Source organism: Sparus aurata, chromosome 15 (assembly GCF_900880675.1).
Source record: "Sparus aurata chromosome 15, fSpaAur1.1, whole genome shotgun sequence".
NCBI classification, from domain to species: domain Eukaryota; kingdom Metazoa; phylum Chordata; class Actinopteri; order Spariformes; family Sparidae; genus Sparus; species Sparus aurata.
In genome coordinates this window covers 30,557,940-30,577,430 of record NC_044201.1, presented here as the reverse complement: position 1 = coordinate 30,577,430, position 19,491 = coordinate 30,557,940, and the positions used below count along the sequence as shown (strand labels likewise).

General features: G+C 42.4%; 2 protein-coding genes across 4 annotated transcripts; both read left to right on the top strand.

Moving 5' to 3' along the window:
- The first annotated feature begins 717 nt into the window (after positions 1-717).
- Positions 718-2,553, top strand: LOC115596138 (nuclear factor 7, brain-like). The gene is made up of 2 exons (XM_030440954.1): positions 718-801; positions 895-2,553. Exon 2 carries the CDS (start codon positions 912-914, stop codon positions 2,304-2,306), a length of 1,395 nt encoding a protein of 464 aa, XP_030296814.1. The 5' UTR covers positions 718-801; positions 895-911; the 3' UTR covers positions 2,307-2,553.
- A 1,468-nt stretch (positions 2,554-4,021) lies between these two features.
- Positions 4,022-19,252, top strand: znf365 (zinc finger protein 365). 3 transcript variants are annotated; one of them, XM_030442161.1, is made up of 7 exons: positions 4,022-4,197; positions 5,923-6,593; positions 6,702-7,011; positions 7,135-7,306; positions 7,403-7,449; positions 8,494-8,706; positions 19,222-19,252. In XM_030442161.1, exons 2-7 carry the CDS (start codon positions 5,933-5,935, stop codon positions 19,235-19,237), a joined length of 1,419 nt encoding a protein of 472 aa, XP_030298021.1. In that variant the 5' UTR covers positions 4,022-4,197; positions 5,923-5,932; the 3' UTR covers positions 19,238-19,252. The 3 variants fall into 3 exon arrangements, with proteins under 3 accessions (XP_030298021.1, XP_030298020.1, XP_030298022.1); XM_030442160.1 differs by having other exon boundaries at positions 19,219-19,252; XM_030442162.1 differs by lacking the exon at positions 19,222-19,252 and having other exon boundaries at positions 4,023-4,197; positions 8,494-14,024.
- Positions 19,253-19,491: the final 239 nt, after the last annotated feature.

Sequence of the window (19,491 nt, the reverse complement as noted above, 5' to 3'; positions counted from 1 at the left end):
TTCACCTTTACCAGAATGTCACTGTGGCTTAATGTGGACTGTCTTAAAACACAAATCGCATGAATCACTAAATCATTAAAAGTAAAAAAAAAGAACTTGTTTGAACATTTAAACACACTTGATTATTACAGTAGAAATAATGTGTGCACATATTTTTTTTTTTAGTTCTAGCTGAATACTTATTATAACAGGGAATACTTTAATATTGACTGGTAACATGACTCAAGAAGTTAGAAAAAAGAATTTTTCAAACTTGTCAAAATCTTATCAGAGGTCATCACTGGAGAGTCGCTTCATAGAGCACAAGCCATTTACACACATTTAACTTATCCCAGTCAATTTTCATCACAGAGAAATAAAATCAAAATTAATTGTTTGAACTTTATTTTCTATTAATATTTCCTCTTGGCACGTTTCAGAAAATGATGAACCGTTAACATCAGTAGTAATATAATAGAGAACACTAGAGTTAAGGCAGTGCTGGCGGTGGTTCCAATGGGACTATAGCCCCTCCGACAACAAGTGTATCAGAATACATTTCCTGCAATGAATCAAGACTTTGGACTGAAACACTCCCCTGAGTCACATGTGATCAACAGCATTGAGCAGAAGTCTGACAAAGCTCCGCCCACATCTGACTCACACGAGACAAACATGAAACAGTTTGTGTGCATGTGTCTCTTTAGTACAGAACCACCAACGGACAATCAGATCCTGAACTAACAACGTCCTCTGAGTGAGTTCATCTACAGGAGAGAGGAGGAGGAAACTACAACACTGCAGACGCTCCACACACTGAAGGTGAATACAACCAGAACCAGAATTGAAAGTAAACTTATGAAGTGAAGGAGGAAGTGGAGCTGTGACTGACTGTACTGTCTGCTGTGTTCACAGCGTCACTCAGAGACAAAATGGCTTCCAGGTTAGAGGAGGATCTCTGCTGTCCAGTGTGTCATGATGTCTTCAGAGAGCCTGTCGTTCTGTCATGTAGCCACAGCTTCTGTAAAGACTGTCTGCAGAGCTGGTGGACAGAGAGACAAACACGGGAGTGTCCAGTTTGTAAGAGAAGATCTTCAAGGGAACATCCACCTGTAAACCTGGTGTTAAAGAACCTGTGTGAGACCTTCTTACAGGAGAGAGATCAGAGAGCTTCAGAGGATCTCTGCAGTCGGCACTCTGAGAAACTCAAACTCTTCTGTCTGGACCATCAGCAGCCGGTGTGTGTCGTCTGCAGAGACTCAGAACAACACACCAACCACAGATTCAGACCCATCGATGAAGCTGCACAACAACACAAGAAGGAACTTCAGGAAACTCTGGAGCCTTTAAAGAGGAAGTTAAAGGTTTTTGAAAAAGTTAAAGTGGAGTTTGATCAGGCAGCAGAACGCATGAAGGTCCAGGCCCGACACACAAAGAGGCAGATTAAGGATCAGTTTAAAAAGCTGCACCAGTTTCTAGAAGAGGAAAAGGAGGCCAGGATGGCTGCACTGAGGGAGGAAGAGGAGCAGAAGAGTCAGATGATGAAGGAGAAGATGGAGGCTCTGAGCAGAGAGATAGCAGCTCTTTCACACACAGTCAGAGCCACAGAGGAGGAGCTGAGAGCTGAAGACGTCTCATTCCTGCACAACTACAAGGCTGCAGTGGAAAGAGTCCAGCAGCGCCTCCTGCTGGAGGATCCACAGCTGCCCTCAGGAGCTCTGATAGACCAGGCCAAACACCTGGGCAACCTGAGCTTCAACATCTGGAACAAGATGAAGGACATGGTCTCCTTCACTCCTGTGGTTCTGGACCCAAACACTGCTTATCCAAACCTCATCCTGTCTGAAGATCTGAGCAGTGTGAGAGGAGGAAAGAGACAGAAGCTTCCTGATAATCCAGAGAGGTTTGTTAACCTCTATTCTGTCCTGGGCTCTGAGGGCTTTAACTCAGGGACTCACAGCTGGGACATCGAGGTTGGAGATAGTACATACTGGAGACTGGGTGTATGTGCAGAGTCTCTCCAGAGGAAGGGATGCATACCATCTGGATTATGGAGAATAGGTTTATGTGAAGGTAAATACTCAGTGCGGTCAGTACCAGCTCTATCCACTGATCTCGTAGTGCAGAAGAAGCTCCAGAGGATCAAAGTGAATCTGGACTGGAACAGAGGAAAGCTGTTGTTCTCTGATCCTGATACTAACACACACCTACACACCTTCACACACACTTTCACTGAGAGGATGTTTCCATACGTTTGGCCTCTGGATAAACCCCCAGTGAAGATATCACCCCTGAAGGTCCATGTGACAGTTGAACACAGCAGTTAAAAAAGTGTTTCACCTCTGGAAAGACGGCCCTTAAACTAAACGTTCTCTTTCTGAAGTAGAAAGACAAATAGTTTTGAACTTGATGATACATGTGCAGAGAAAACAGAATAATTGCGCTGTGGTGTTCACTTCTACTCAAAAGGCAGAAAGACTACAACACCCAGAGTGCACAGCGCTGCACCTGATTAGATGGTGCTTGGTTTTGGCTCAGAGAAAGTTCTGGAAGAGGTGACAGTGAGGCGGGTGGATGGTGACGAACAATATTGTGTTGCAGCTGAACGGTGAAAAACTATAATATCCAGGATGTTGTTTCTTTAAAGGTGTTATTGAAAACATTCAGGCTCTAAATGTGGCGTTCCATCTCCTCCTTCCATCACATTCACGTCACAACACTGCTGTTGTTCCAATCATCTGCCACCTCAGGTGGTTGCCAGTTTGTGCACTAGCTAACTTTACTAACACTAGCTAGCTAACTTTAATCTTTTTCCTCACAAACTGGCAACTACTAAGACTGTTGATCAGTGACGACACACAGACACCACGTGATATAAACTGTGTGATACTATTGGCTGACAAACCTCATTAGAAGCTGAACCACCTGTGAGAATTCTGACACAGAGATAAACAGAACAACTAATTTGGACCCGACAAAAATATTTACGCAATCATATTTTTATTTTTTTAAATATTTTTGTTGGACTTTTATGGCTTTATTGATAGAACAGCTGAAGATATGACAGGAAACAGGGGGAGAGAGAGGGGGAATGACACGCAGCAAAGGGACCCAGGCCGGGAGTCGAACCCGGGTCCGCGCGCTCTACCAACTGAGCTAAACGGCACCCCTACTCAATCATATTTAATCATAATAATGTTTTTAAGGAAAGCAGAAACTTTTATTCTGCACCGTTCTACGAGCTCTGTAGATGTTTTATTTTAAAAATAATTTGTCAACATAAAAATGTTGTTAACATGTTTAAATTAAATGTCACAGAATTTTACCTGTTAATCTTCACCTACTCCTCCTGCAGTCTCATTATTCACAAATCACAAATGTTGATTTTTCTGCTATAGTTTTTTTAGTTTGACGGTTTGCTTTGTGTTTCTATTGTCGACCTTATCATGAGTAAAATGCTTTCTTACTTCCTGATCTCAGTGTGATGTTTTGTGTGTGTGTGTGTGTGTTTGTGCATGTTGAAGTTTCCTCTTGGTTATTTCTTCTAAACAATTAAAAGAACACATTTGCAGTGATATTAATATGAAAGTACTTAAAAGTAGCATTTCTCTTTATTACTTTGTTTTTTCAAAATTAACAGAAATAGAGGTCCCCTGTCAGAAGTGGAAAACTGTAGTGTCTTGTTTGTAATAATGACGTGAATTTGCATGTGTCTGTGTGTGTTTGTTTGTGTATGCGTGTATGCGTGTGTGGAACCCCCTCTTGGTAATTCCCTTTAAAAAATAAAACACATCTTAAGTAATACTGATCTGGTCGAAAATATCTTAAAAGAAGCCTATTCTGCTCTATTTACGTATTTCAAAACGACCAGAAACAGATGTCCCCTCTTAGAGAGTGGAGAATTGTAGTGCCCTGTTTGCAATATTGACGTGAACGTGTGTATGTGTGTTCAAAAGGCATGATGAAAACATATACATATCGGAAGTAGCTCGCACACGCCCACTTTTGTTTTTACTCTGAAGGGGCTGATCGGATGTTGTGCTGTTAGCTCCGTGGTTAGCTTGACGGCGGGTCCACGGTGTGTGTGTGAGTGTGTGCGTGTGCGTGTCCTGAATGAATGACATCATGCGGGCTGCTGTCTGTCTCCACCTGCGACATGACACCGTCAGACACTAACGGTCACCGGCTGATGTGAAACCTGCCGTTAACCTGCACGCGGTAAGGGCAGCACGTTCAACCGTCGTCCGCACGCTAATGATTCAGCGATTGTTTCTGTGAGCTAGCTAACGTTAGCAGGCAGCGCAGCTAACGGTCCGTCCGGCTGGCTAACGATGCTAACGGCTGGAGGAGAGGAGCTGACCTGTTACTCGGTTACTGAGGCGCAGAATTAGAAAGAACTCTGAAGGTAAAAGTGTTAAATTAAAGAATAAATCTGGTTTATTATGTTCATGTGTCGTAAAATAAATCTGCTGTTGCTGCTCAGCTGCTGTCATCCAGTGAAACACAACCTGAGATATGATGGGACGTTTGATCTGATCAGCACTATATTTTAACTTATTATATATATTTAACGGTTCACTGGGAGAGCTATATCATCCATTCAGTATGAAATTATACATTTAAATTGGATTAAATCAGAGGAATGTAACTAAACACAAGCACAATCTTGAGTATTTTAATTTTTAATCTCATGTGAGAACAGATTTTTGATTCAGATGTATTTTATTAGCCAAGCTTTTATTCTTTCCAACGCTAAAATGTTAGCAAGCTAAACCACAGCTAACAGAGTGATGTATAGAGAATAAGAGCACGGAAGAGGTGTTCATTTGAGAGAGAAACTACATAACAATTTAGGATACATTAATTACTCCCACCCTCGAGTAGATTCAGATTATTAATGTAAACACAATAAATTCACCAACAGAATATGATTTATTAAACTGAGATTATCTCCACCTTTACATATTAAAGCATCACTAATTATAATCCACAGATATAGTGTTTTATTCTGATGATAATACTTTTCCGACTCTCTGTCAGCAGCCACAAACCTGCCATCATTTCTTCTTGTACTTTATATATTCAAGATGTCATTTTCCAAATCCAAACAGACTTTTTGTGACCTGAAACAAGTTGTTTTGGTTATTGAAAAATTGTATTTCCATCATTCATAAAAAAAAAAAATCTGCTTACTTCCAGGGCTGGACCGTTGTTGAACATTCGTTTGTTGTGGATATTCGTTAGGATTTTGCTGAATATAGACCAGTAAGACCTCATTGAACGAAACTGCTCACAATGAAAAACCTGCAGAAGGCAAAATAAACCCTTGAATTTCCTTTTATTCAATAACAAAAAACAATACCGCAAATATTAACTTAACTTATAACTCGTTGGGCAGTTTTAGGGCTTTAACCGAAAGTTATCCATCATTTTCTCTGTTATTTTTCCCAATAAATCAATTAATAATTTAGTCTGTAAAAAGCCCATTGAAAGGAAATTTCACCTGATGTCTTGTTTTATTCAACCAGCTGTCCAAAACCCAGAGATATTCATGACATAATCACATAGTATGAGCAAAAGCAGCAAATCTTTTAAACTGAGGAAACTAAACAAAAAATATTTAGCTTTTTTTCTCAGTTAATGATCAAATGATTGATGAATTGATTAACTTCAAACTCTATGTGCCTGTTTTCCTTCAATTTAAATCAAATAATCATTTTGCTTATATTGTTTCAGAAAATTGTTTTTAAAATCCTTTTTTATCAAACCAACAATCAAAATCTCAAAGATTTTTCAGTCACACCGACGTGAAACAAAGAGGATCTTAACGACTGAAACAGAGCTTCTTTGTTATAGTTCTATAGAAATGACTTGTCTATTGATTGATTGATTGATTGATTGAGTATTGGAACCAGCTGAACCTCGTTTCTCTTTGTGCTCCAGGTGTAAAGTGATGCAGCAGAAGTTGTGTTCTAGAGGTTCTGGCTCTTTCCTCTTGGAGAGGAACGGACAGGCCTGCGGCGCCGTCACTGTCACTTCCTGCGACCTCCCCTTCCGTTGTCCCCGCTGTGGCGAACAGGAGCGCTTCCGCAGCCTGGCCTCGCTCCGCGCCCACCTCGAGTACCGCCACTCGTACCGCTCACCAGACGTGATCACGGGCAGCTTCAGCATCACCGGCAAACTCCCTGACCCGCTGACGTCGGCCATCCCCTGGCACGACATGAGCCTCCCGACCCGCCGGGGGCAGCAGAGCTCAGGGCGACCGCCGCACATCCGGTCGCTCAGCGACAGCAGAGACAGCAGTTACCTCCACTCCTACAGCTCTGTGAGGAGACGCACTCAGAGTGTCGGGGTGGGGACGCAGGCTGACGAGGAGGACGAGGAGGAGGAAGACGAGGAGGAAGGAGGGACAGAAGATGAAGATGTGGGAGAAGACGAGGATGAGGATGAGGGTGAAGAGAGATGCAGAGGAAGAAATGAGCAGGATATCAAAATCAGAAAGTCAGATGTGTGTCATCACCTCAACCACCATCACCTCCCGTTCTCTTCTTCGGCTCCTCTTGGACCTCCTTTAGACCCGGACCTGGACTTTGACCTGGACCTGGATCTGGTCGGTACGTTCAGGTTTACTCACTTTATGTTTTGGAGTAAAGCTGTATTTATTCATTTATTACGAAACTGAGTCTGAACTAAATCTCTGTCTCCTTCTCTGTGGCCACCAGAGCAGAACTCGTACTCCGGTCTGGAGACGGCAGCAGCCTCGGCCGCCGTGCGTCGGCGACTGGCGAGCATCCTGCGGGCGGCCGACAGCACCATGCAGCGCCGGCTGGCCAAGGTGAGCACAGAGCTCGCCCAGACCGACACAGAGCTCCTGTGTGAGCGCGCTCACTCGCAGCATCTGGCCCAGGAGAGACAGGAAGTGGCCGATAGGGAGAGGTCACTGAGCCGGCAGGTGGACGTGGCTGTCATGGTGATCGCGGCACTGAGGGAGCAGCTCAACGCCTCGGAGAACGAGTTGGAACGACGAGAGAGGTAACCAGGCAGCAGGTTTGAATGATTTGAGCTTCTGAAGACCTTAAACGGGATCAAAGTGCATTAATTACCTTGTCTTTAGGTCCAAGTTCTGTACTTAGACACATGATTCTTGTTTTCCAGGGAGGTGATCACCATCCAGAAGTTTCTGGAGGCGGCGGCTCGACAGGAGACTTGTGGCAAAGTTCGAATCCAGCACTTCATCGAGAATCTGCTGAGACGCATCGCTCTGGCCGAGAGACTGGTGGAGTATTACCAGGTCAACGGCAGCCCGCAGCAGTGCAGCCACTACAAGGTACAACAACACAAGAATTGTAAGCTTATCATTTTCTTTGTTCCGTGGTCGTGAAAATAACACCTGACCTTTGACGTGTCTCTGTGCCCTCATCAGCACCAGCAGCCGACTGATAATGGACCTCACAGAATCACTAAAAGCCGGTAAGTATCTCCTCTTCAGCCCTCAACTCAGACATGAGTCACATTAATGTGATCTGTAGGACACACCTGGGCCTGGTCACACCTGCGTTTATGACAGTTTGATCGGCAAATTTAAATATTAAATAAAAGATTTATTTATAAAACATTTTTTGAAGAAATACATCATTTGCTTTGGACACACAGCTGAGATAACGGATGATTTGGCTAAAAATAAAGATAATAATCAAATAATCTTTAGTTTGAAGGACAAAACTTTGTGGTCAACATAAAAAAAACCAGGATATTAGATAAAAAATGACCTGCAATAAACATTTCATGCCACTGAGCTGAGTTTAAACATTTTATTGGGTAACTTTTTAAATCTGTTTTCATATTACCGATCTGTTAACACCATGTTCGTATGTAATGTCTGAACGATAGAAGAAACAATGAACACTGCTCGACAGCTCTGACCCTCCCGGAGAAAGAGCCAGAGATCATGTCAGCCTCCACTCAGCTGATAAAAGGCTTATTGCTGCTCAGCAGGTGAGCTGCTGCTCTGACTCAGAGCCAAAAGGTCACACAGTCGCTGCTCAGTCATTCATGAGGACCGCTGCGTCGCCTGTCAGGTTTCTGTGTTTCTTCATGTTTAATTCATCGTTAGACGTGTGACTCTTTGTCCTTCCACTCAGTCACCGGAGTGAGATTACCTGTCTGCGGTTGAGGTTTGTGGATCATGAACACCTGCGCTTTCACTTGGACTTTTTACGGGTTATTCTGAGACTGATACCAGAACCAGAAGTGCCTCCGATCTTGTGTAAATTGCTGGAGTTGATATCAGCGACTATATGACCAGATTTCATTTTCAACACACTGCTATCAGATGGATTCACAGTACCGGCTGATAATCACCTCCACGGATCCACTTATTAATCCCAGACGTTAATATATTGGATATTGTGCATTTAAGGAACTGTAAAAGTCAAAATAAGACCCTCATTTGAAGCTCTTGTGTTAAAACTGTCGTCTTCCTCCATTTATTTGTTGTCTGTGTTACACTTCCAGGTCAGCAGGAGGTCAGCTCTCCTCGTCTGGTCTCCACGACAGCAGAACCCGCTCCTCCTCCCAGTTCAGCGGACGTCCTCTGTTCTCCAAAGCGGCCGGGGAGCGAGACCGGGAGCGGGAGCACCGGGAGCGTCTGGCCCAGTCGTCCAGGCTGTTCTGCCGACCCGAACACAGAGACGACATCTGGAACCACCAGCGCCGCCGGTCTGCCGGGTACGAGGCGTAGAACTGTAGAGAAACACTGGGGGAGAGGGGGTGTCAGCGGGTCACACTTTACTCAACTGTATTCCAGTGTGTTAACCTATGGAAAAGTACCGTGAGGTCACGTTCACATCACGCCGAGGTCCATTTATTTATTATAAGTCTGGACTGATCTCAGTCTGCCAGAGGAGAGCAGACGCTAATCTGTAATCTGACAGGACGGACACAGAGGACAGAGGTGGGTGGAGACGAGATTTTATTACAAATCATTACTTTTTACTCTCTTACTCTGTGAAACATTCATTCATACGTTATTTTATGCATTCATGTATATTTCTCTGAGAGTCATGAGACTCAGAGCAGGTTAATAACCGTTAATGAAGCTTCAGCAGGAGGAAGCTTTTAAAATAACACTAATATTCACAGACGATTCAATAACATGCAGGCTGTGGTTCTGTTAAGTCTTTAGCACATCAGATAACTCGTCTTTTCATCACGTATGTTCAGTTTTTTACCTGAGGATCATCATCAGATCACCTGCGGCTCCACATCATGTGTTTTATATCTTAAGTTGCTCACTACTTCTTTTGTACTCTGACGTTTCCGTTTTCCTTTACTTGAACTTCTTCTCGAGTACTTGTTTTTGAAAAATAACTACTCACTACATCACCTGAGTAGTATTTTGCTGCGCTACCCACCTCTGGACGGCAGTGACCTCTGAGTAATGACGACATTAAAAAACATTTCTCATTAGATTATGATTTTGTCAGAAACAGGAAATCAAGTACTTGTTTATGAAAGTTATGAGCTTCTGCAGATTTAAACAAAACGTACATGACTTTCATTTTTCACAAATGGAGCAACTTATAAACTTAATGGGTTTAAAAATAATAATTTAATTTAAAGGAGTTTGTTTTTGTTACTTTATAAACGTTTTATGTAAAATAGTTGTACAAATATGACATCAGATGTCTGTGTAGCATGATTGGATACGTGTGCTCCTCCTGAACGACACTTCCTTCCCAATTTCTACTTAATTATTTTTATAAATCGAAGGAAGAAAAAAACGCAGAAAACAGCAGATAAGTTACAATAAAGTATAAACCAGGAATTCAACAGTACAACAATACAAAATAACAAACTCATAAAATGGAGCAGTAGTAACTCTTTCCATTAGCTTCAGATGACAGAAAACACGGTACAGTAACTATTAACTGTGAAATAAACTGTATAACAGGGTTTATGAGCATAATGCAATAACAAATATTACAGCATGACCACATTGTATTCAAGAGTTTTTATAACCAGCGCTGTTTTCTTGCATATTTCGTACTTTTCCATAGATTACTGTACTGAAATAGACCAGTATGAGGTGTAACACTGGCTGTGGGTAAACTTCAGTATTCAACATATAGATGAATAATAACTTCTAGTCTTTACTCTCATTTGTCAGCACAATGCATAATATCTAACAGTATCATCGGTCATCTCAGTCTTTAGTGATACTTCTGTTCTGAATCCTCTTCTTCTGTATTTTAGAGAAACTTCAGGTAAAAATGTGCTTTTGTATTTCATCTACTGAGTTCAGATTAAATTACAGTCTAGATCCGATCTTGGAAAAGAAGTTGTTGTCTTCCTGAATCAGATGGAACAATGATAAAATAAAAGGTCCGGTGATGTTGATGACACGTCCTCTCCTCCGGTCGAACGTTCACATCTCGGCCCGGTTCCTCCGAAAAGCTCCCCTTCAGTCCAGTTATCTCGCCTCTGTCTGTGCTTTAAAGGCCCAAACGTTCACTGAAACCCTTCGTCGAGGGGTAGGCTGCAAACGTTAGCATGTCCAGCTAGCTTACTACCTACTGTGTGGGAGCTGGTCCTCTGTGCTATCAGAGTTTAGGCTAACATGGCGGCTCCTTCCTGCTCTTTACTGGATTTTGGATAGTTTACACTCTAATAACTCCAACTGAGCTCAGTATCTGAACAAACTGGTTTATCCTCGTCTTAACAGCCTTTTCTCTTGTGATGTTGACAATGACAACATACAGTTAAGCAAGAAGAATTATGTAAGCTAACAATGCTGTTTCTTTATTTCCATGTTTTCCACTCAGATCTTTAAAGATGTGGCCAGACTTCTTGTCCTGTGTTGCAGCAATTGTCTACTGAAGTTAGCATGCTAACAGCTAGCCTCAGCCTCCTGTCTCATAATGCTGCTTTAAATCTCATTCTTGCCATATTCTAAAAATAACCCCTTTAACATGTGCATATTTAAGACCCTTTTACAGAATTAAGAATCAATAACAAGTTGGTTCAAAACATTTCAAAGTCAGTCAGAGAATCTGTGGTCGACCTCTGTCTGAAATCTAGAAACCTTTACTTTGAAAATTAGTATGAATTTCTGCACCATCAGCATTGAGACTCCTGGTCCCAGCTGGAGGGTTACAGTCAGTGTACCAGAATCTGATCTACACTGTCAACAGCACTTTATACTGTGTGATAAAGTCTTTCTTGTTTTGAAACAGTGACAGATGGTCACACTGGAGTTTCTCTGAACACTCCTAGCTCCATTTTTAGCAGCAGTTCAGCTCATTTTGATTCAAACTCGTCCAGCTTTGAGAGGAAGAAGACCACGATCAATAATCTACTTCAAAACAGAAACCACGCACAGTTTTGTCCGACCCGTCCATCTCTGGTTGTGCTAAAGATGTATATCTAATGGTAATTAATAATCTGATATGTAGAGGAACATATTTTACAGTTGAGATGTCGTTGTGTTCGCCGCCCTCGCAGCTCTGGTTTGGTTTGTAAAGCACAGACAGAAGTGTGATGACACCAGACCTGATCCAGATCCAGTCTGCATGTGACTGATGGCTCTGAGGTTGACTGCATTAAGACCCTCACTGACGCCGTCTTGTAATTGTACATAGAGATTAAAAGTTACATATGTTGACTTGGAAATACTTTATCGTGATTTTCATTTTTCTTCTGGCGGTCGCGGTCTTATGCAGCCAATCAGCCGCCAGCCTGCGACACCAGCAGGATCGACCCGGAGATGTAGTGCAGGTCGAACCACCTGCTGATGAGATGATCAGTAAGAGTTTCCTCAGTTTCTCCTTAAAGTCTTTGAGAAGCTGCATATTTTACCCTTCGCTACATCGCCGGTCAGAACAAGCCATGTACATGCAGGTCCAGTCTGTCCCGGGTCTGGAGGACGCCACACAAATAACGAATGTACTCTTGAGTTAATGTAATAGCTCACACTGAAGAGCTGCTGCGTTGTAAGACCCGACTCGTTCGCGGCCTCCAACCGGCGCTTTCACACAGAAACGGGTGGAGATTCTCCGATCACAAAATGAATGACGTCGCATCAGCGCTTTCATCCAAAGTGACTTACAGTGCCGTGAACACATACAGTCCATTTGCAGTAAACTAAACGGCTCGTGACGGCTCGTTTAATAGAACCATTCCTCCGTCTGCAGCGTCATTCTGTACGATCTGTTTACACGCCATCTTTGCACTCATCCAATGATAAGAATGTAAATGTTAAAGACAGTGCTCGGTGTAAAATGTATCTTTGCTGTCGGTGGTTTAGGTTTCGTTGACGGTGTTAATAGATATTTTGTATACAAAGCTATTACGTGTCGTCGAGTGGAAGTAGTAGTCCTACAGAACTTTAACTTGGCAGAACATTTATCTGGGTCACAAACACAAATCTCTTCTGTTGTTGTTTTGAAACACAAAGGTCCCTGAAGTTATGTAGATTCATCCCCTAAACATACTTCATGGTGATTCTCTTTTTATGTTTTAGTTGTTTCAAGTTGATTTTGATTAAATAGTTAGTCAAATTGGCGTAAGTAGGATGATAAAGTATTACATCTTTGTAAATAAAGCTTTCAGGCAGCCTTTCCAAAGAGCTGACCAGCAGGTGTGTCAGTTAAATCTCCAAATTTATTGGAAGTTGCCAATTTCAAAGCCAAATATTCTCCTGTATTATCTGTCAGCAGTCTAACAAATGTGAGTTTTGTCAGGAGAACTCTCCGCCTGCTTGTAAACACGTATGAAAACCTGATCCAGATAAATTTGGACAAACTGCCCACTGAGTATCCAGAGATGGAAGTGTGATCAGACTCCTGATGATCTGAAGTCAAGTGTTCCTGCTGCTGTCCACTAAAAACCCTGTTTCTCTTTCTGCTTTTCCAGCGATTGAAAGAGCCAAAAACCAATATTGTGTAAAATGTGAATAGACTAAAATTGTCATGGTAAGTTCATATTAATTACCAAGTAACATACTTGAAATTACAACAGTATTATTTAAGAATCATCTCAATATATAGCTGGTAATTTCCCGGATACATTTCCAGGAAACGTCCAAATATTTCCCGTCTAACATCTGCAGATCATTCCAGAATCCAAGACCACGTCTCGTCTCATATCTCGATGACGATACATTAAAAATCAAAGTGGGGTTTTTATGCAGACAGCAGCGTAACTCTTGGTGTGAGTGTGTGGTGTGTGTGTGTGTGTGTGTGTGTGTGTGTGTGTGTGAGTGTGTGCGGTGCTTCAGGTGTGCGTCTGTTGAGCTGCTTCCTGTCAGGTGTTTAAGGTTCCTGGAAAGTGGTGGAAGATGCATGAGACGGCCCGACTACTACTACTACATATGTAGCTATTGTGTTACTGTGAAAGCATGCTTCATATGTAGCAACAAAAAAAAGATCAAAAGAAGCAAAGTACTTATTAAATACTGTTATCTTGTACTACTATGTGTACTTTTGTAGCAGAGCGAGGTCTATTTTAATGGTGTTTGAGGGGAAAGTTGCACTAAACCAACCACTTCACCTGGAGCTGTTGGATTTCATATGAAGAGAGAGTTGTTTATTGGACAATCAGCAGGGTTCACGCAAAAATAAATGCAGTGACTTCTGTGTTTTGAAATGTTACGAGGGGGAAAATGTGCAAAAGCTCTGAGAGAAAAACCAGCTGGAGAAGTTGTGTGACAACAAGTAATCTGACCGGAGTTAACGTTAGTTTGATTATGACACTTACCACTCTTCTCGCCGTGAGTCGGTAGAGGCAGTAAGTTAGTTTTATGTTGTGTAAATCTGTTTTTCTGCACCGACTTTGATATCCTTCCGTTCCATCACGTTCGTCTGTAGGGATTTCGTTTGCAGAAGTAATCTCTAGTTTTGTGCCTTCACTGGAAAAAACACTCTGTAGTCTGTATAACACTGTGCAAAATGCAATACTGTGAAGAACTGGAAATCTTTTTATGTTGAAACTTGTCGATCTGTGTGAAAACCATCGAAGATTAAAGAACAAACATGACGCCAAGATCACGAACCGTATCTTGTTTTTATTCGAGTGTTTGTGGGTTTAATTGGAGTTTTCTTTAGTAACCTGCCGAGGCGACGACGTCCAGTAAGAGTTTAGACTTCATAATTATTTTAATGAACAGCGCCATTACATTTTTAAGTATAATCAACTTCCAAAATCAGGTTGGTTGGCTTAATTTTCTAGATGTAATCAGCGCCCACAATAGTTCTACAGTGATGTTTCCTTTAGCGCCAAAGTTTTAAATCTTTTGGTGACTTGAGTACTTTTATTTCCTGCTACTCTGATGTTTGCACTTTCACCATCTCCTTTAAAGTTCCTGTTTGTTAGAAAAGTTGATGCTACTCATCAAACACTGACGGTTGAGATCGCTGCCTTTGTATGTTTTGTTGTTGAACACAGTCAATCTGCATCCCCCGTTTACATCTCCTGTAATTCTGAACTGTCTTTTATTTGCTGCAGTACCAACACGTGACCACATGGTGTCGCTCTCCTGCAGCAGTAGAGCAGAGACTCGTGTGTTCCTGTTCTCTGAGGGGAATCACAAGCCTCGACATCATAACTCTTCATTCTCCCTCTCAAGTAATTTAATCTCCAACTTAACAATTCTTTTTAATGAGAAACGTGGTTTTTAATTAACAAAATGCCAAGAGAGATTTTGTAGAGACACAAAATGTCCCTGTGAGTGGAGGATGTGTCGTGTAGGAGCGTGAGGACGTCTACACATTTAATTTGTCGTGATGATGATGATGATGATGAAAACAGGATGCATTTATCAGCAGACACACACGGAAACCCACATGATGATGATGATGACAATGACAGTGTTTCCACATCGGCTATATTTACCATCAGCTAATTACACGACTGCAGCGAACACACACACACACACACACACACACACACACACACACACACACATTGACTGAAATGATAAAATCAGTATTATTAGAAGATCTTTTTGACCCTGACAGTATTTATTTCACTTCCAACCAATGATGTATTTCCTAAGAACAGTACTTTTATTGATATTTGTAAGTTTATGATATAAAATTGTAGATATTCAAAAGTTTTGACAGAGAAATGTTCCAAGGAAGTGATCTAAGAGTTAAAAATGGACTTTAATGGATCTTAGTAGAGTGTGTGTACCGAACAGTACTGTTTAATACTCACTCAGAGATATTAGCCGTCTAAATACGTTTGATATTTTATATTATATTGAAAATGCCTTCTATCCCAGGGAAGTACGGGAAAGAAACCTGGATCCGTCCTGTTAGTCAGATTGATATAATCATCAAAACTCATGGTGTCTGTTCTGGAGATCCATCCTCATGTTTAGTGTTTTACTGCTGACAAACCAACAAATAGACCAAGATATCAACCAACCAAACAAATATAGGTGAAACATAACCATTTCGGTAGATGTAATAAAGTCAAACTGATCAATAGTCTCTTCCTGTCCGATTCATAAATGGGGATTTGATTTGTAACAAACAACAACACATTTTAATGTTTGTTATTATATGATTTTGTTGCATATTACCAGATAAACTTGTGTTTAATGAGACGCTGCTGTGTGTGTGTGTGTGTGTGTGTGTGTGTGTGTGTGTGAGAAGTGATCACCATGACAACACAGTTCTTCTTCTCTCCCTCCCAGAGACGACGACTGTTTCTCAGGTCCGAACTGTCCAAAACCTGAGGGAGACACAAATATGTCCAAGTGCTAAAAACTCGACGTCCTCAGTTTCTCTCCCGTCTCTGCAGCTTTCTCTTCCGTCTCTGCAGCTTTCAGTAGATTTTTCTTCTTCTGTTCAGGCTCATCACCTCACCAGGTGTCGGCTCCATGTGTGTGTTTGTATTTATGTGTTGTTGTGGTTTCTTATTGCCCTTGATTGAGGAAACCATCTGTGTTTCGGGGTTGAAATAGCTGGGAGATGAACTGGAGGGCAGAGCAGAATGTTAAATGGCTTGTTGTGTTATGGTTTCTAACTGCATTACGGCGTGTCAACAAATACTGCAGGCTGGTGTTGATCTTTCGTGGAGAGAGTCGACACGATAACGCGGCTGTTTGACGTCACCGCGGAGCCTCTCAGTCGACACGATCGGCCCCGTGAAATCATCGCTTTGACGTCGGAGCAAAGAATGTTTTCTCAAGCTGTCACGCGTCCGTATCAGCGCGAGCATCTACAGATCGTCACCCCGACAGGCCGACGACCATCTGAGGCCAATGTGGGCCGCCAGATAACAGACTTCAACAAGCAGAGGCGGCACGGCGACATGAAAACCTGAGCTGATGTACAGAGAGGATTACACTCAAAAGGCAGTTTGTAGAGGATTCTTTTGAGTTGTAATTTGTGTATATTTGTTGCAGCTTTGTTACGTAAAGACACAAACGCTGGCGTGATTAACGGCCCAACAATTGTGAAAGTCTTCTGTGGGATAAACTCCAGTTCATCGTCCTCCTCCAGAGTAAGACTCAGGGTTATGTGTGATGTCAGCGGGCTGCATGTGAAGGTTCTCTGTGGGACTCTTTAGCCTCCAGATCCAGTTTCCTGTCTATACCCTGTGGACCCGGGCCTCTGTCAGAAAACACATTTGGATCCACTCAAGCTGAAGTGTCTCGGGGACAATGGCACGCAAACCTCAGATCAGTCCACATTCCGTTTTTAGGAGAAGAGATTCTGATCGACACAGCGACGTCAAACAAACGATGAGAAGAAGTTTAGAGACGCCAGGAGACCGAAAATGTTTTTATTGATGTATAAAAAAAATCATCTGGTTACATAACAAACGAGATATTAAATACTTGGTCTGACTTTCCTCAGAACCAGGAGGCTGTGACAGTGTTTCATTATACAAAATCATAAATCACAAATCAATTTAAAGGATTTATTCACCACGAAAAGTAAAATTCAGTCATCGTCCCCTCTCCTCCGTGCTGATGGAAGGTCAGGTTAATATTTAAGTTTAGCAGCTGGATAGTTTCCTCGTCACAGCTGTCAAAGTTTTGTTCTAGTTGGATCATCAGAACATCTCCAGGTGTTGAATTGATGATTTAAAGATACAACATGTAACATTTCTGCATGTTGTTGAGTTCTGACATCATCACAAATGTCTCCAACAATTCTTCAAACAAGAAGATCCACAAGTTTACTGGAGAAGATGGTGTTTTTCATTTGGTCGCCTCTGAGTGAAGTCAGCACTCAGCTGAGACTCAGGTTCTGGTTCTGGTTCTGGTTCTCTGTAATGTTATAGCATTCAACAGAACAGAACCTGGACGTCAGCTCCGGATCACTGCTGCACAGGAGTGAAGAGAAATCACCTTTTTAATCCCACAAGTTACAAAGTCCTCTCTGAGCTCTGCTCCCATCGGATCAGAACCTGATGAGCCTCCAGGTGTTTATTCTGGATCTGACTTATTCACATCTGTCTTCAGTAACTTGAGAGTCAGATAATAAGATTGTCTTTATTAGTAGCCGTGCACTCGTCAGACACATGTTGTCGCGTGAACAGAGCTGGATCTGAATCCAGGATGTGGTTCTTCCTCCGGCCCACTGACCCGTGAGGACGCCCTCAGGTTCCCCTCTGTGGTGAACAGATCCTCCATCAGTCTGTGGAGATGTGAGCTGTTCCTCCTCAGCTCTACATCCTGCAGCCTGAAATCACATCGACACCCACCTCCTCACAGAGTGACACCGAGACCTCGACTGTCGGGTCGTGACGTGTCGCAGTTCTGGTGAAGCAGCGCTGTGTTTTCATTAGTAGGAAGTGACGGCGGGCTGAAAATAGATGCTGTGATTCAGAGCTCGGACGCTTTTAGTCTCCTGATGCGCAGCCAAACTGTGGAAGCCGCTGCGTCGGTCGTCGTCCAAACCAAACAAACACGATGAATTACTGTGTTGCAACAGGCTGTCGGGCCAAACACACACACACACACACACACACACACACACACACACACAGCCTTGTATATTTATATCACAACAGTAAACAGCAGAAGGTGTGTGTGTGTGTTTGTGTGTGTGATGTTGCAGATGTTTTTTTCATGCTGTTTGAAATTCACGTTATCAAATTAAAGGACGAGTTCACAAAACAATAGAGTTTTTAACTTCAGAGTGATTTAAGAAACTTTTTAGAGAGTGTGACTTGTGATTGTTTGTGTTATCTCGTTCTTGATGTTGTAATCTTAAATATCTCACAGTTGCGATGGCTTCAGGGTTAGGGTTACCGGTCGGGTCGAAGCACAAACGTTCTCCTGGCGTTCGGAGAAACATCTTCCTGTTTAAGTCGTTTTTCTCCTCTGATTATGAAAACCTCCTCCTCTGCACTGCTCACAGGTTTTACACCTTTGCTGCCGAGATGCTTTGTGAGCAACTGTTGTCATCCCGAGGAGTGAGTCTTAGTCCTGAGAAGCTTTATGAATACATTCTCACCTCTGTGTGTTTATATACAGTTGTAAACCTGCATTGAAAGGTTCTTATTGGATCGAGTAGGCTCCGTCTTTGCATCTGACATCAAGCTTTTCTTATAAATCATGAGCTGGATTCACACGAGAGACTCAAAGTCCAAGAGTCTGAGTTCTGCTGCTTCAGTTTAGACCTTTATTTTGAAAGTCCGTCTCGGAGAATCAATATAACACTCAAGTTTATCAGTTGTGCTCTCCAATTAAACAGGTTCCTACCCCACATACACCATCACTGATTAGATGTTATAGTTGCCTACATATGGTTGGACATCAATATGATTTTACTCATTGATTACTGATCAGTTTCTACACAGTTGTAGCTTCAGTAACAGTCTGTCATCTAACATGGATGAGATATTTGTACGTGAGCTACAGAGAGCAGTCGTTTCTCTGTCAGCCAGCAGAAGTGTTTTCTTTCCCCTCACAGAAAAAAATCAATCCAGAGTAAAAAAAGAAAACACAAAATCTGATCTCTCGGGTCTGAAACAGAACTCCAGGTCTGACCCGGGTCACGTCAGTCCTCTTCCCTCCCACCACTTCCTGTTTCTCTCAGCTTTGATCGCAGTAATAAACACAAATAAATCTTTTAATACGCCGACAGTTCCCCCAAACAAATCTCCTTCATCAGGTTGGATTTGGGTTGTCATGTGTCTTTATGTGTGTGTGTGTGTGTGTGTGTGTGTGTGTGTGTGTGTGTGTGTGTGTGTGTGTGTGTGTGGGTGGGTGTTTCCCAGTAGAAAGACGTCCAAATGAACTGCCCACGTCTTCAGCAAGAAAATGCCAAACACGGATGCCACAGCAAGTGAGTCACGCTCGCATCCATGAGTCACTGTTGATCTTGTGGGTACTGAAGTGTGTTTCTAACCCACGAGAACACAAAAATCTGATGGTTCTGTTTCAGAACCGCTTCACTTTACTGACCCTTCCGGGCCGGATCGGCAACCGCTCGACCTTTTTACCCCAAACAGCTGAAGCGTTTCATGACAGATGTTATGGATGGAGATGAC